The sequence below is a fragment of the Pundamilia nyererei genome, unplaced genomic scaffold (genome assembly GCF_000239375.1).
Source record: "Pundamilia nyererei isolate P.nyererei 1_Seehausen unplaced genomic scaffold, PunNye1.0 scaffold00043, whole genome shotgun sequence".
NCBI lineage: Eukaryota > Metazoa > Chordata > Actinopteri > Cichliformes > Cichlidae > Pundamilia > Pundamilia nyererei.
Window position 1 is genome coordinate 2515895 of NW_005187444.1, and position 17345 is coordinate 2533239.

The window sequence follows — 17345 nt, forward strand, 5'->3', positions numbered from 1 at the left end:
GCCCTCTTATCCGCTGTTTGTCAGCTGTGGCAGACAAAAGCTGTTATGATGAATCACAGAGGAATTCCCAACCCAACAGCACAACACCTGGCCCACACAATTCATCAAATATTTTATTGCTTGACACACGTGCTTTGAGAATAGCACTTATCCATAATGGTTATCACAGAGCACATTTCCAGGGGAGCGGGCAAATCAGTGAAATAAAAACGAAGAAAACCTCGACTCCCTAAAGATGCTTTGGAATTTCACAACATAACATCACACATCATCAACACTTCCTGCTTTACCTACCGTCAGCTGAAAAAACAAAAGCCCTCACGAGCTTTTTCACTGGCAAACAATACTGCTTCATCATGTCAGTTGTTACCATAGCGTGCCTTTTGGATATAACAAGAATCCTTATCCCAGTTTATTCAATTTGTATTGTGGTTTTCGCTTATCGAGGCCCTCATTAGCCGCTATTGACTTAGCAAAGCGCCGTGCTGCGCTGAGGGGATCGGAGCCTCCCGGCTCCACTCCTGGCTCCTCTCCTGGCTTTGAAATTATCAAAAGAGCTGTACGGTGAGTGAGAGGTAAGAGGATGAGTGATGTCAGAGACGCAAACTCATTCACGTTTAGACACTGCCTGAGACACAGAGAATAAGAGGCAGAGAGAGCAATCTGAATGAAAGAGGAAGTTTCTCATCAAGGCATCGGTTGAAAACAAGTCAGAGACTGCCAAGAAAAAAAGAAAAAAAGCAGCGAGACCGAGGAAGTATTTAGGCTGGGAAAAAACAATTATTTGAGGAATTTTTTAGGAGATGGAGTGCTGGTTTCCAGCATATTTGAATATTGTTTTGACAATAATGTCAAAAGAAATCCTGATGATGAGATTTAATAATGGTACTTGTCTTGTTAGTTAGTCCATTTGCATCAATAAAATGTTTAAGGTGCACCGTTTGGGGCAGTAACATGGGCTGCAGAATGTACAAAAAGACCTGCGTAGTGTTATGATATCAGTTAGTATTTTTACAAGACCTGGGTGTATTTGCAGTATTCGCGTTCAGTATATAAGCTGCAGCTTTCTGATGCTCTTCCTAACATTGCAGCATATTGCTTTCAATATTTCAATATGCAGTGAACATATGATCATCCAGCAGTGACAGCTGACACATTTTGTTGCTCATCTGTCCTGTTGTGATCGATCCATATTTGCATTTGAGCAGCTGTTACTGCTACCATCACCTATGATGATGATGATGCATACATTAAAAATCTGTATGGATATAAAATATGAATCTATCTTTGGTTACAGTAGTTACTTTTACTCTTTCACATCACATCAATTTTACATTTACTGTAAAATTGATGTGATGTCTTGACAGGCCACAAACTGAGGCCTTACCTATTCTATTAATTTTAGATAGTCTCAGTAAATTTGCAGGAGTGACGTAGCAACCAGAGACTATATAAACCAAACGGCACTTCCCTACAATGGCTACAGATAACTACTGGCACAGCGAAGTGAGCGGGACCATAGATAAACTTGCAGGCAAGCGACTGAAGCGACCACCACTGAAAACGCAGGATGCCACTAATTAACATGTGACCTTGTAGTAAATACATTAGAGGGTTACCTGGGTAGCCAGATACCAGCTGTCAGGTTTAAAGTACTGCACGACAGGCAAATCAGTTCTAGTCTGGATGCAGCTTTAACTGTGAAAAAGGGAAACTGTGCATTATCGTGTTAGCACTATAAACAGACAATGATATTGTATTTGTTCTGTGTTATCAACCTCCTCTGCTACATACTGTAGTCAAAACACACCAGCTGGCATCAAACATTTGTAATGCCAAATCGATGCTCAGTTCAGGATAGACAGATGTTGTAGTCAGACTGCTCCAGATGTTTCAAAGTTGAACCCTGTAGCCCTCATTCAAACAGCTGGCTGGCACTGAAGGTCAGAAAGAATAATTTCACACAGGAAAAGTCACCATCAGAAAGTGCCGTCTGAAAAGTTTTATATTGTATATCTATATCTATACACCTTTATAAATCATCTAAATCTGCATTACTAAGCTGTCTGGTAAAGGCTGTTAAGCAAGCCTTGACCCATCATGAACTGACCTACCAATTCTGATAGCACAAATGTTCCACTATTGGCGTGGGAACTTGATCCATCCAATTGTTTCCAGAGCATTGCAATAGACCCTTCACAACAGTAGATTTCTGCTGAAGAAAGGCCCTCTTTGTGTGCCGCTAATGCGAGGGACATACAGTTGCTTAGCAGACATTCTTGCTGAAATCATAAGACATCTCTAGCTTTGTGTCTCCATGCTTAGTGAGTGTTAGGCACGGACACAAAGGTGAGGAAACTTAATGTGGCCCCTGGTAATGATTTCTGCCCGACTGCCAACACACTGTACATAAAGCGTGAATGACCTCTGTCATACACGAGAAACATGTTTGATACAGACTGATAAAAGCGAGAACCAGAGGTCTTTATGCAGCCCGTCTCTCTTTCTATCTGTTTTACCATCTTTTTTAACACAAAAGTGCAATATTTAGAGTCTGCCCTCTGTCCGGGCCGACTCAGTGATAGTCAGTGCAGTTCATGCCCCCCCCACACACACACACACACAAACGAACCTGCTGAAAAAAAGACAAAACCTCATTTGTTTTTTGCACTCCTGAGATCAATAGCAGCTGGACACTAAAAGAGGCCAGCTGAAGGGAGTCTCCACTCAGCCCTAATGGGACAGAGCAGTCTGAGCATGGAGGAGGCTGCTGGTGGACTACGATCTGATAGTCCAAACAGAGGTGCAGACACCCAAAACATCATCACCTTCTCTTTGTTTTCTAACGAATTACAGTGATGTAGCCCCCCTCCAAAAAAAGAGAAAGCAAAAATGCTAATAATCACGTGTGTGAAGAGTGACAGACTAATGATTTGGATTTTAGTCAAATGGGCACTGATATCCAAAGAGTCAAATAGTCTGGACAGCTGAGACACACTTCGAGGCCCTCTTTGTCAATTTGCAATTTAGGAAATTGCAGCATTGTCTTCCCTCGGGAGTTGGCTGAATGGCAGGAACTCTGGTTGGTGTTGTTTACGCTGCAGATTGGTTTCCCCAGTACACAATCAATCTCTGAGTGTCTTGAAGAAGCAGAGAAAAAAAATTAGGTAAAAGCTCTTATTGTCAGTCTGTTGTTTGTTCAACAGTTCCCTCCTCATATTTGTAACCGTTGACAGAATCGCTGCTCGCAGCACAAAAGCTGTGGGTGTGTTTGTGGGGGAAAAAAGCACTGCGTGTGTGTGTGTTTGTGCAGACATGGGTGTGAGATCCTAACTGTGTGTTTTACCTCAAGGACTCATGTGTCTGCCCCAGCCCCTGCTCCCCTTAGAGCTGTAAGAATATCAGGCATCACCAGAAGTAACTCTGTGGTCGGCTTGATTGACGCGAGAGGCCTCACCACCAGTCATTCAAGGCACATTCTTACAGGGATCTCATATCGCCAGGGGTTGGACCGAGCACTCCCGGTACCTTCCAAGGAAAATAAGCGGCGTGACATCAGGGCTTTGTTTCAGCGGCGAGGCCCCTTCTGTTTGTGTTTAATATCGCTCTGAGAGAAGTGGAGAGAGGGCCAGCCAATTTCTCTGGCCCCAACTGCTGAGCCTGGCGCTTTGGCGGTGAAGCGACGGTGGTCTCGTGTGTCTGCGTTGCAAAACTCTGTCCTTCTCTCTCTTTCTCCATTGTGCTTTCTTTACTTTGGATCTCTGGTCCCGGGAGGCTTTGCAGTTTTGACTGAAGGGAAATCAGATCTCACAACACTGGGGGTCATTTAGGCTGAGGGGGCAGAAGGTAAAAACAGAGAAAGAAAGGGGAAAAAAAACAGAGCTGGAGATGGGGTGGAAAGATATGAGAAATGATTTCTGGACCTAAACTAAGAGTCAGAAGACAAGTGAAGAGAGTCAAAGGGAGATCAAAAGAAAGCGGGACAAAATAAAGACAGAACTGTAGAAGGAGGGAGGAGTACAGATGAGGTGAGAGTAATGAAAAATGAGAGGAAAGCAAAAAAGAGAAAAAAAGTCAGAAAGAAAAGAGGGAATCTACTGAAGGCCAGCCACGTCTGGGTGGTTTTCCTAAGGACAGGCTCTTTGATACTCCAGCACTCACACTCCAATGCATTTAGACAGGGGCTGACAGTGGTTTCAGGCAGTGGTTTGTCTGGCCAGTTAGCTTTGATTTAGAAGACCCTGGACTGTGGGCCGAGTATTTGACTCTTTGATTTTTGCTAAGTACCTTGGATGAAAAGTCAGTTCTCCTTTTTTCCCCTTTGTCATTTAATGTTTTCATCCAACACTAAAGGCTTTTACTTTGAGGGTTTTCTTTTTTTATTTCTCTGCCATGTTCAAGGATTTTTTCAATTGAAACACTGGTCCAAGGTGTAAACTATGAACACCTGCTTAAATCTGATTAGCCACTGTCGTCTTGCTTTGGATTAAAGTAAGTAAAGAAATTGCCTGAAGCATTAATGCAAGAACAAACCAGAGGTGACAAGATTAGTTAGAGACCCATGAAGCAGTTCCTCATATAATATTCCTAATCTCATTTTACATTATTTGACTTGTTATTCCTCTGCTAAGAAAGCCAAGACTAAACATTAAAACATCAGGACAATACCAACCTTTTATTACAAGTAAAACCGAAGCAAGGCTATTAAACCTAACTTCAGAATAGGTACCATTTGTTTCCTATTCAAAAGCTGAAAGATGCTGATCTATGTGCAAGCTGCTCCAAGCATCTGTTGAAAAAATAACTGTTAGAAAAGTTCTGCAGATAATGTAGCATAAAAAAATAATTTGCTGGAATCCCTCCTTGATAAATAATACCTCAAACAAATCTTACATCTGTGTGGGATGCTCTTGTCAACTTCAGATGTAGATGTGTGTGTGTGTGTGTGCGTGCCTGTTTCCATCTAACTACAGTGTGTCTTTGGCTCAAAGGATGCAGCCAGTACCAGGGAAAGGATAAACCAAAATAAATAAATAAATAAAATTGACAGGATCAAGGGTGTGTGTGTGTGTGTGTGTGCACGCGTGTGTGTGTACGAAAAAGAAAAGAGGAGAGAGAATGAAAGAGGAAAGCCACTGACTAGCTGCTGGCGCGCGATGTTAATAGCCTGTCGGTTTTGCTGGTTTCTTCCCTTTTTTTGCAGCAGCTGTATGCCGCCCAGCTGGCAAGCATGCAGATCTCACCAGGAGCCAAGATGGCTCCCCTCCCACAAGCTCCCAACTCCTCCAGTCCTCTTTCTCCCTCCACCCTCAAGAGCGAGAAGCGAGCATCCAGCCCTGTCTCTCAGATTAAGGTAGGTACTTTGTTCAAATGTTGTTAAATGAGTGCGCGCTGCCAAGAGAATAGAGCCGGTCTAGATGTACCGAGAGCTTCTTGTGTGTTCTCTTGATGATGTTATATTTAAATATGTGTAAATGGCTTTGCTGACTTTTGCTACAATAGTGAATTAGACTTTTCATGTTATGGGTATGTGCAGGGAAATATGGTGATAAATTCGGAGACAACATAATAGAAGAAGTAAAAAGTGGGCTCCGAATGTTGTAATACTAATGTTGATGGTCACTGAAAGTAAAAGTGAAAGCTGGAAATATGGAATTTGTTGAAACAATGAGCTGTGCATTGGCCCCTGTGCTCTTCACTGTCAATTAGAAACAGCTTATTTAAATGTCACAGGCTGATGCACACACAAACACATGTGCACTCACAAGCTGACACTGGCGCTGGCTGCTGTTTGGCAGCGTACGCCTGATCTTTACTCGGTGACGAGGCAGTAATGGAAGCCATGTGTGTGTGTGGGGCACAGCTGCAACCGGCGTCACAATAGACCGGCGTCGGAGCTCACCGCACTCAAACAGTAGTGTCGTGCCCTCCAAACTCCTCATCCTCCATAGCAAACCCCACGCATACTCATCCCACCCTCAGCACGCCACCCGCATCTCAACTTACCCCCTTTCCCCACGCGAAAGCTCATTCTGTGCTCCTTCCCTTCTCAAAACTTCCTCAGCTGCGGCTCAACTCCAAATTAGAGCCACGTTCATTAAGTGTTTTCTGCCAACAAAACAGCCGCAGTCAGACTGTGCTGGCGTGCTGAAGTTTACTTTATGCTACTATTTTTCCTTTTCCAAGAATTCTTTATGTGGATTAGTGTGGTCATGAAGATCTGATCAGAAATAAGAAATCACACAAACAAATGTACCATTGTTTATATGCAGTAAGGAGGCTTAAAGAGCTGATCGGTCGAATTCATTTATTAACCCCTTAGCAGTCCTACAAATTTACAATTAGTCCCCTAAACCATCCAATGTACCGTGGGCGGTACGTCCGACCGCTAACAGGTTAAAGGCCAAAAACTTAAGGATCACCAAAGGCTCTTCAAGTAACACTGCAGAACATCAGCAGGTTTGCTCAGCTTTATATCAGTTTCTAACGCTTACTTTACAGCCTTTTTATTAACCCTAATTTAGTAATTTAGCCCCTGTTGAAAGGACTTTGTATAAATGGATGCTGCACCTGTTTCATTAACAGGAGGAAGGATCCACACAGCCACTGAACCTCTCAGCTAGACCCAAGACAGCTGAACCTCTTCGCTCCCCGACATCCCCAACACAGAGTCTGTTCTCTGGAAACAAGACCAGCCCCACAGGCATGGGCAAAGGCCGCATCCCCAGCCCAATTCCCAGCATGGGCCGGAACACCTCCCTGGGTAGGTAACAACACCACGGGCTAGCTGGGGTGGGCCACCCAGTCTACTAGCACTGCTACATTTCATTAACATTCAATAACACTAGCCTTACACTCATCTACAATTACAATGACACAGAGTAAATGCTGCAAAGAAAAAACACTGAGGCGAAACACTGATGTACTTTTGCTCATGGATTCTCTTTCACACACAAACCAACACTAATATGCATTTGTGCACGAATGTATCGCTCACATCTGCAGTGTACATCCGCCCAAAGCAAACACGTCGAGCAAAAAAAAAAACCTTGCCTTCAACTTAGCCGGAAAAACAAAAACATCACCCACCCAAACACCTCCCACTCCCACAGCCACCCACAGACAAACCAAGAAGCGTCGCATGTGCCTGATAGGCTGCAGACACCTAAACCCCATGAGGAGACCTGTGTATGTGTGTGTTTTGTGTGTGTGTTTGTATTTTACAGGAGTCCAAAGCCCTGTATTTAGCCCCAATGAAAACCCTGGCAGCGGAAGCAGTGAAACCCAGCACACGTTATTTGGTTTTTAAGAGCTTCCTCACATCATTGTCTGCCCGCGCTAGACCTTTTATGCCCCTACCTCTGCTATCTGTTATTAAGGCCAATCTAAAGCCTCTCATTATATCCCCCCAGAAAACAATTTCACCAGCTTGTCTGGAGTGGCTTTGAGGACGCGACGCTTGTGTTCCTGCAAAGTTATTTTTTGCCCATTTTAACGGCCACCCAAGCATACAGTGCTTCCTACTTGTCTGCTAATTAAATGAGGAGGGCGACGGAAACTTTGCATCCTTTTATTTATTTATTTCCTCTTATTCTTCAAATGTGCATCGGCTTCAAAAGTGTGAAGCGTGGTGCTTAAACAAGCGGGAGGAGGCTCAGTCATGTTTTGACACAAATGGCCTGGAACAAAACTTGAACAACATTTGGAGCTGATATAAGATTGGAAATCTCATGTTTATACAGTTGAAATGTTATTTAATGGGAATTTGTATTCAGCCTTTCTGAACGTTTGACTATAAGGACTTACACTTTCTATTCTAGTATCAGTAGAATCTTACGAAGTAAAGTAAAAGCACTAAACTGAGTTCTAAAGAGTCTGATTTGTTCAAATAGAAATTTGTAGCACTGGGTAATAGCACAGATCAAATATGAGCGCACTATATGGACAAAAGTCTTGGGTCACACCTCTTAATCTTTGAATTCAGGTCTTTTCAGTCCTATTTCCACAGGTGTATAAAGTCAAGCTCCTAGCCACATGTGGTAATGTGTGTAAGATGCCACCATTGCAACAAGCCAGTTTGTGAATTTTTCTAAGTCCTAGATACTCGACGATCAACTATAAGTGGTATGATTGCAAAGTGCTAGTGTGTAGGAACCACAGTAACTCAGCCACGAAGTGGCAGACCACGTAAAATTACAGATCTGGGTTTTTGCGTCCCTGTTCAATAACTGCAGAGCTCCAAACCTCCTCTGACATTAACGTCAGCACAAAGTCTGTGAGCTGGGAACTTCACGGCATGGATTTCCATGACTGAGCAGCTCTTGTTGGCAATTTGTAGGTAGGCCAGTACATTTGTACGTATGGTATATTCATAAAAGTTATCTGTTTATTTATGTATGCTTGATTGCAAATCCCTTTCCCTACACAAAGTGTCAAAAAAGGACATAACCTTTTCTTTTCAGTGGTTATTCACATCAGAGCCAGAAGAGTATTAAATGTGTGCAATTCATTTTTATGCTACCCGAACATGTCCCCGATGCTGTATTGCCAGTCTAAGTGACATACGACTGTCTCTCGTCTGTTCTCCACCTGCAGACATATTGTCCAGTCTCAACTCCACAGCACTGTTTGGGGACCAGGATGCAGTGATGAAGGCCATCCAAGAGGCCAGGAGCATGAGGGAGCAGATCCAGAGGGAGCAGCTCCACCAACAGCAGCAGCAGCCAGGACACCAGAGTCTGGAAGCAAAGCTATCTGCCCTCAGCAGCATGAACCTCAACAACGGCAACAAGGTTAGAAGGACATGCAGGTCACATCTGGATGCATAATAGGATGCACACACACGTTTTACTGATAAGGTCTGAAAGAGTTACATGAACTGAATGCAGTTTCATAGCAATTACTTTTCTTCTAAAAAAGAAATTTTGGCTCTGGTCCTAAAATACTGTCAAATAAATAACATAAAGATTTGCTAAATAACTAAATAAACTTTTCAGTTCTTTTTCAATACTCAATACTTTTGGCTACAATTCCAGTCATACCTTTTCAGATTTTAAGGTTATAAAATCAGCACTGTTAATTCAACACAAATATATAAAAAAAAAAAAAAACCCCCAAAAAACCCCAAAGCGGTCTTTGGCTAATGCAATAAATGAAATAAACAAAATAGGAATCCAGAGTACAAACAAACTGGAAACAAGGACCGTACACAAACCACAAGCAGCATAACTACAAGCATCAACAAATGATTTAGCAGGGACAAAGAGGAAGATAGGACTCCATCTCTCTGACATCCTCTACTGTCACACCAACTCTCATAACCTCCTTCATGAATTCATGAATCTTCTCTGTGGTCTTCCTCTTTCCTCCTGTATGACCGCTCCATATTCAACATCCTTTGTCCAGCACAATCCCTCGTCTACACATGTTGAAACAATCTCAGCCTTGCCTCTCTAACTTTCTTCCGACCTGAGTTGTCCCTCTGATTTACTCATTTCTAAATCCTTTCCATCCTGTTCAGTCCCAGTGAAAATCTTAGGATCTTAAGCCTCCTGCTCGGCCTCGTGGCTTTTTGTCAGTGCCACTGTCTCCAAATCGTACATCATAGCAGGCCTCACTACCATCTTTTAAATCTTACTTGTCACTCTTGCTACTATCCTTCTTTCACAAATCACCCCTGACAGTCGTCTCCACCCACTCCACCCTGCCTGGGTGGTTGACCTCAGGTATCAGGTATCTGCACTCCTTGCATAATCACCTTATTACTTTGTGTTTCTCCATTTCATTCATTAATTATTTTCTGTTTCGCTTCTAATGACTTTCAGTCCTCTCCTCTTCTAAGGCTCTTCCACCTGCTCCCTACTCTCACTATCATCGGCAAACATCATATTCCACCCTTCCACCCCTTACATCATCTGTCAAGTACACTTTTTCTCTATTTCCAAGGCATCTTCTGACTCTTCAAGATTGTGTTAAGCTGGTTCCAAATAAGTATATTTAAAAGATTGTGTTGAGCAGTGTGGTTAAAAATTCCTTCCATTTCTTGATTTCCAAAGTAATCCTGCAAACTACCATCCAAATGTGTCTAGCTACATTCTACCCTGCCAACACATTGCATTCTGCTATCTCTTGCATCTCTTCTGCATAGCATGTTGTCCCACCTGTGTGCACATTCCTCCACTCTTGTAATGCTCTGCCCTCTTCTCGATATACATGTTCACCAGAGCCACTTCCATTCCATTGGTTAAATCCACTGCCAGCTATCCTTACACCTCCTGCTTTTCCTTGTCTCTCACTGCCTTCCCCCTTTCCTCTTTCTTTGTCTTGGGCCAGCAGTAGCAGTTTCCTCTGGCACCATGTTGGCGACCAGCACTTCAGGCGCTTGTTGTTAACCAGGCCCTGACTGATCCAGTATGGAAATCTCATTCTTAATCATCTGCATGTTTGATTTGGCAAAGATTTTACGCCGGATCTCCTGCCTGACACAACCCTCACCATGTATCCGGGCTTAGGACCAGCCCTAGGAATACATTGGCGTAGAATTAAAATAGGACTCAAAAACTCTACAACACCATAAACTAAAATTTAAAAATGATTAGAAAAAGGCACTTTGTGAGTTAATTTATGTTCAAATAGAATTAAAGCTTAGTAGTCTTGTTAAATCATATTGGAAGAATCTAGGAGTGAAACAGAACATTGACTCTGAGGTCAAATACTGTTTGCTAACTATGCAGAACACGTGAACAACATACTGATACCTTGCCACCAATTGAGATTACTAACAATGCACATAACATCACTCATGGTGCAACACTATCAGACAAACTTTTAAATTTGGTGTTTTTTTTTTCATTCACTAAAAGATGTGAACCTGTCTTCATAAACTGCCAGCAACAGCCTGAAGGACAAGGTGGTAAGGAGAGAGGGAACTGGACAATAATTTTTTTATTGCTCCCTACTAGCTATTAGGATCCATTAAGTATTCTCTTCTGCTCCTTAACACAAACTTGAAAACAGAGACTCACACCTCTGTGGGTCTACAAACTCTTTGCTCCTGTGTCACATTTTCTCTACTATTTCATTGGCTCAGAGTTCAAGGTTTCTTCTCAGCTCGTACATGAGTCTGAAGAATATTCATGGATGATATTTGGTGTCATTTGGCTCGGGCTGCAGCTCTTGAGAACTTCTTTTCGCTCCTCTCATCTCCACGGCCACCCAGAAGCCAACAGCTTTGAAGAGGGAGCAGCTGGGCCAATGACAAGTGATGGTTTTGGCGTGTTAGTGTGCCTGCCTTGACTGAGTGGGTGTTTTTTTTAAGAGAAGAGGTGATTAGTGTGTATGTGTAAGTGTGTGCGTTCATGCGTGCGTGTATATGTGTGTTTAATGGAGTTCAGCTCTCCACTTGCCCTGGAGGGGCGATCCCGGCCTCAGGGTTTTAGCCCAATTAAAGGCCCTTTCTCAGGGAATTCCCCTGTCCACACTCACCTCTTGCCCAGCTCATCTCTTTCCCTTGGGCGAAAGGAGACAGGGCCTTTGTACCAAGATCCAGGGGGAAATTCAAATTCCAAAACATCTTCAATCGGTCTGATCAACCAATCATAAATTCTGAGGATCAAACATTAAGTAAAATACGGAACATGATTAGACCAATTCTGCTGTGCAATTGATCCCATGTTGCTTACAAGGAGAACGAGGAGGAGCAGAACTCATTAATATTTTAGGGGGGGAGACTTTGAACCCACCAACCCCAAGTAGGTCATGATTGGTGCACTCCAAGGATAGGTTGTTTTGATTCTTTTTTTTCTTTTTGGACTTGTTTGCCTTGCATCTTCAGGAAGAAAACATTCAAAATCTGGCAAAATATATCTCCGCTTTACTTATCCTCAGTCCCAAGTTGTTTTTTTTATAAGTCATTATACTAGTAAACACTGAGAAACTCATAAATATAAATTAGACAACAGCCTATACTGATAAATTGTTTATTAAGATTTAATATGAGTTGCCTGCTGCAGGTCCAGTGAAATAAACCACCAGTGTTCTGAAATAAGTTTATGCTTTTAACTTTTTTGTTTTTGCACAAATTTCACTTTGAAACGCTCAACAGATTGAGGTGAGTGCGCTGCAAGGAGAACCCTCCGTGTTTCTAAAGCTCTATATTTTCCAACTTTAGAAGAACAAAACCAAAGCAATGCAGTAATTTGGTTTATAGCTGCATGCCTCCTAATAAAAAGCTCACTTGGAAACTCTCAAAGTAATTGTTTCCGGTTCGAGGACGACAGCAAGCCTCGCTGTTTGTTGTCAGTTTGTTATTCGTTACCTAACAACAGGAGCTCAAAGACTCTTTCTCTTTGCTTTGAATGCATCATTTTTTTCATTGGGACGTAACATTTTTTTCGTCTGTGTGTGTGCTTTTTTTTCTCCTGAAGTGCTCAAAAGCTTTGCTCTGTCTTAAACAATTCATGGATGGAACTTGCTGGATACTGAAAGTGTGACTCAACCGTTCCACCTCAGGAGGCAGCGAGACCAGCTCTTTTTCTTTACCTTGGATTTGTTGGTAGTTTTTAGTTCAATGGATAAATTTGTTACTCAAATCCTCCCCTTCGAAACTTTGAAGCGCTTCCCAAATCTTTTTTGTTTTATGACACTGTACTAACACAACATATTCAGCTTCCTTGGAGGGAATGAGGCATGTGCTGTGGATGGTATCTCAGTGTAATGTTGAATGTTGAGCTATTTATTACCCGCACTGATTCCACTCAAAAGGGAGTCGCGATGACGTCTAAGTGTGTGTGTTGGGTCTGTATTTCACTTTTTGTTTGTGTATTTTTGTCCCACAGTATTCGTTTCAAACATAAGCGACACAGACATTTCGCTATGAGCTGAAAGTGATCCTAGACTCCTTTTTGTGTGTGTGTGTGCGTGTGTGTGCGTGCGTGCATGCGTGTCCTGGCTCTGCACTGGCCTTGGCCATGTTAATGTCATTATAGCTGGTGTACAGACGAGAGGCCTGGCCAGTTAGTGGCATTGTTGAGTATCACCTTACGCTTACGTTGCTTCCAGCTGGCCTGCGGCTGCCAGAGCTCACTGAAATAGCCACTGTGTATAACCATGTGTGTGTGTGCGTGTGTTTGTGTGTGTGTGTGTGAGAGAGACGCTTAAGACTTATATATATATATATATATATATGTATATTTTTTTTTCTTTTCATCAGAGTAGGCACAAAACATGCCATTAAGAAAAACAGTAATTATTATTACTATAATTACTATACTATAATTATTTAGCCTACATATTACATGATGAACCCCCAAATCATGTATCTGTCTCTTTGCAATATGTAGGAAAACATGTATAAGCTCTACACAGTTACATTAGTTACAGTATTGCTCAGTTGGCTTAAAAAAAACCCAGAGTAACGTTCACAAGATACAAAGTACGAAAAACACACTGATTTCTGAGCAGATACTTTTCTAAGTTTCCAATGGAGGTGAAGGAAATGGTAAATGTACAGGTCACATTAGAAGAAGCACAAATAGCCTTTTTGCTCTGTTTGGATGATGCTGTGGAGAGATAATGATGTAAATAATGTGGACACATGAACTCTTCTAGTGTCTCTGGTGCTAGTATAATTTAACTGCTACATTGGCTGATGGGCTAAGGGGCATCAATCTGTGCTGTACTCCAACAGAGTCATATGCTGTAAGATGATCTTTGAGCAGTTATGCAAAGGTGGGCTTGGAGACTGGACAATCTAGAATATCCAGTACTCAAAAATAAATATACACACATTTCAGTGAACAAAAACAACATCAGTCAAACTTAGTTTCATTCATTTCTAGCATGCTAATTTGAAAATACTTTATATCAATCATACACTCTTTATGCATATTTTTCTACAAATGGTTCAGAACCCTTTAACTTATTGCACACATTCCTCGTAGGTTTGGACACTTTCACATAGCATTTATACAGCTTTGAAATGGACCAGAAATCTAAATTTTGGAGACTATAATTTAACAGTATCCCATTATAGAAGAATACCCTTTGTCTACACAAAGTTAAAGTTGGTCAGCATGCTTTCTGTCATTGAATAAGTCTGGAAGAAAGAGAAAGAGAGGAGAGAAATGGTTGTATAGAAGTTTATATTGGCTCCGCTGTTGGTTAGTTTGGTCTTTGAAGGAAGTGAGCCTGTGAAACCAGAAGCTTAGATGGTTCCAAGTTTTGATTAAACGTCGACATAATCTTGGTGCAATTATAGTCTGAGTGATATACATTATAATAAATACTATAAAGCTGAGTGTCTACTTCTTTTGGGGGTTGAAGGCTCAAGTTGTAGAGGTCTGGCGGAGGGGTGTTAAGGGCTATGAATAGGAGGCATGGTTGAAAAAAACAGAACAGGGGGCTGACTGACAGCTCTATCGGCATGGAGAAGGAAAGAGAGGAAGAAAGATGAAGAAAATTGGAGTAGAGAGGAAACCCCAGGAGGGGGGTTGGTGGGCAGTGGGGAGGGTTACTGAGGAGTTTGCCAAACTTGATTGGTCCGGGAGGAGACAGTAAACGGTTGCGGGTCAGCTGGAGGCAGGCCATCCTGGCAGCAGGCGAGTTGTAACTGTGGTAATGAGCTCAATACGGTATGGATTAAAAAATAAAATGTTTGGAGTGTTACCTTAGCAACAGTGAAGGGACGCGAGGACTCGGATGCCAAGAAGAGAACAGACCAAGCAGAACAAAAAGAGTCGGGTGTCTCTTAAATTTAGAAGCATACATCCAGCAGCAACACTTTGAGAGACCAGCAAAAGCAAACGTGCGTTAAAAGTACTGTGGCAGCACTAATGTGATTTGTTTTTAAGGTAGTTGTTTGCACAGCTTTAATGTTTAAAAGTGATTGTTGCCTATTTTCTCCTATTTTTTTTCCAGTTTAATTCTACAAAGTACAAATGGAGTCCAATTAAAGAGAGGGGGAAAGAAAGTCTGTAATATTGCTCCAAAAGGCAGCAGTCCAGTTTGAAACCAGCAGGCACACAGGCCAAACCTATTTCAATCTTGACTAAACAAAGGAAAGACAGCTCCTTATTGCATTTGCCACAAGAACTTTTAAGAAGACCAAAAGTAGACCAACCACAGGGAATATTTGCAAATTGTGACCCAGATCTGCTGTTAATCTGTAGTTTGGATCATTCTGCCTCTATTGATGCTGTCCCACTCCATTTTCCAAATCCCCAACTCTATTCTGCATTACTTTTCCATTTGGTCTCATCTAATCACCGGGAACATTTCAAACATCTTCACTTCGATTGCAGAGGAATTATGTACTGTAGGACATTGGCCTTCAAATAACAGAAAGTCAAACTGTGACTCATTTTGACTTTTGGGCTCACAGGATGGCTCTCAGGGGACTTGAGATCTTATTCTTGTCTCTACACTCGTTTTCCATCTCCTCCTTTCTATTTTTCTCTGACTCTCTCTCTATCTCCGTCCTTCCCTCCTTCTTTCTTTTCTTTAGTCCTTTGTTAGGCGGTTGCTTCCTGCGGTGAGCATGGCACTGCCCAGGCACATGTTCTGTGGTAGGCCTGATTACAGCCCTGCTGTAGTGCTGACATTGGCCCGCACTGACTCTTGTCTATAAACACACACACACATGCACACGGCCCCTAAGTTCCACCACTGCTGCCAGCGGCTACCGCGGCATGACTTCACCCAGCAACCATTCCTTGCGTCAAACAAAATGCCTCTGTCACCAGAAAAAGGAGGAGAACTGAAAGGGAGGAAGGGAGGGAGGGAAGGAGGAGAAGAGGAGGAGTGTGGATGTATGGTAGCTGTGCGGAGCGTACCATGTTTTCCACTGCAGTTTGAGAGCGTGGTGGGGTAATTTTAGCTGTAAGACTCCAAGGCAAGCTGCTTGTAGGAGTTTTTTGTCTTAGAGGTGGTGACAGATGAGGAGCGTATGATAACGGAAGGTGGGCAAGTCACTGAGGATAAGTACAGCCTTCGAGGTGTTCTGCCTTGCCTATTAGTTTATTACATGAATTAAACCTCATCATCACTTATTTAGTTCAGATTCCATTAAAAAAAGTAAAGCTAAAAGTGCTGGACGTTTCCTTTATGCTAGCTGAACCCAGCAATTAATTTTACTGTCATTACCATCAAAGCCATCGATGGCTGCCCAATTCAAAAGATGGCAGGAAACTTGATCTAGTGGTTAAATCAGGGGTCGGCAACCTTTCTGATGACAAGTGCCATCTAAAATTTCCTCAGAAGTCAGTGTGCCACATGACTGCATTAGCAATAAATTTAATAACGCTCTATATTAACGGTTACACACTATATAGAACCACTTTATAGAATTATATTTGTTCACAGATGTTGGCAGCTATCAGCGAATAGTTATCAGCTGTTTTGAAACAAACAAAAAAAAAGACACTTTTTATCCATAACAAGTACTCCATAACAGCAAATGAATTGTACAACAGAAAATGCAAATGCTATTTATGGTCTCCTCACAACAATGATAAGAAAAATAAACTGGGCCAATATGGCATGTTTGATAATACACATGTTAATCTGATCTCTGGTCTCCCACTCAGAGACACAGGTCTCAGAGTGTCCAGCATTCAGACGGCTACCTGAGGACTCATGTGAGAGAAAATCTGCTCACACAGATATGTAGAGCCAAATACTGTCAATAAGGCCTCTGCAATGTTCTGAAGACGGTTAAACTTGTCAGGTAGTGATGTCCAGCAGGTGAAAATGCAGCTCCATGAACATGCACAGCTGTGGATTCCAGCTGCTTCAATGTTGCATTAACTGGCATTAACTCAGCCAGTTAATGCGAGACAAATCTAGCTGTTCATTAAAGCTTTCTGGTTTGATCAGAAAAGAAACATTGGTCCATACACCTGAAAGTCCTGAAAACGCATTGTGAATTCTGTCTCAAGTCTACAGATGTATCCGTGTATTTCCGTGGTGCTGATGCTGTGCTGAGCGGAAAGCTCCTGAAGCTTCTGAAGTGTTGGAATGTAGAAAGCTAACAACGACCCTCTCACCGATAGGCGAAATGATTTTTAGCCAATTACAAGTTGAATCTGGTACTCTGGGTTGTTAGCTAAGATACCGTCATTAAGAAGCGGCACAACTAATGTGTCTATGTGAACTAATTTGCAATGTGCACTGCTGGCGCGGCCATGTATTTTTTAATGCACCTTCTCAGATTGTCGTGCCCAGGGCTGAACTGGGACAAAAAAATCAGCCCGGGCATTTTGACTAGAGACCGGCCCACCAGGTATTAAAGCCATAAAGCCTTTGAATGAAAACAAATGCTGTTGTGACAGTGATGTACAGTCTTGTCG

At 42.3% G+C, this 17345-nt stretch overlaps 1 protein-coding gene across 4 annotated transcripts in view; it reads left to right on the forward strand.

Moving 5' to 3' along the window:
- The window catches only part of LOC102216224 (transcription factor SOX-6-like), a 101425-nt gene that overhangs the window by 75299 nt on the left and 8781 nt on the right, over positions 1-17345 (forward strand). For all 4 annotated transcript variants that reach the window (XM_005731505.2, XM_013910447.1, XM_005731506.2 and 1 more), the window contains 3 exons: positions 5204-5353; positions 6586-6763; positions 8596-8792. In XM_005731505.2, the coding sequence (XP_005731562.1) occupies positions 5204-5353; positions 6586-6763; positions 8596-8792 (525 nt within the window). The remainder of the gene's footprint in view (positions 1-5203; positions 5354-6585; positions 6764-8595; positions 8793-17345) is intronic.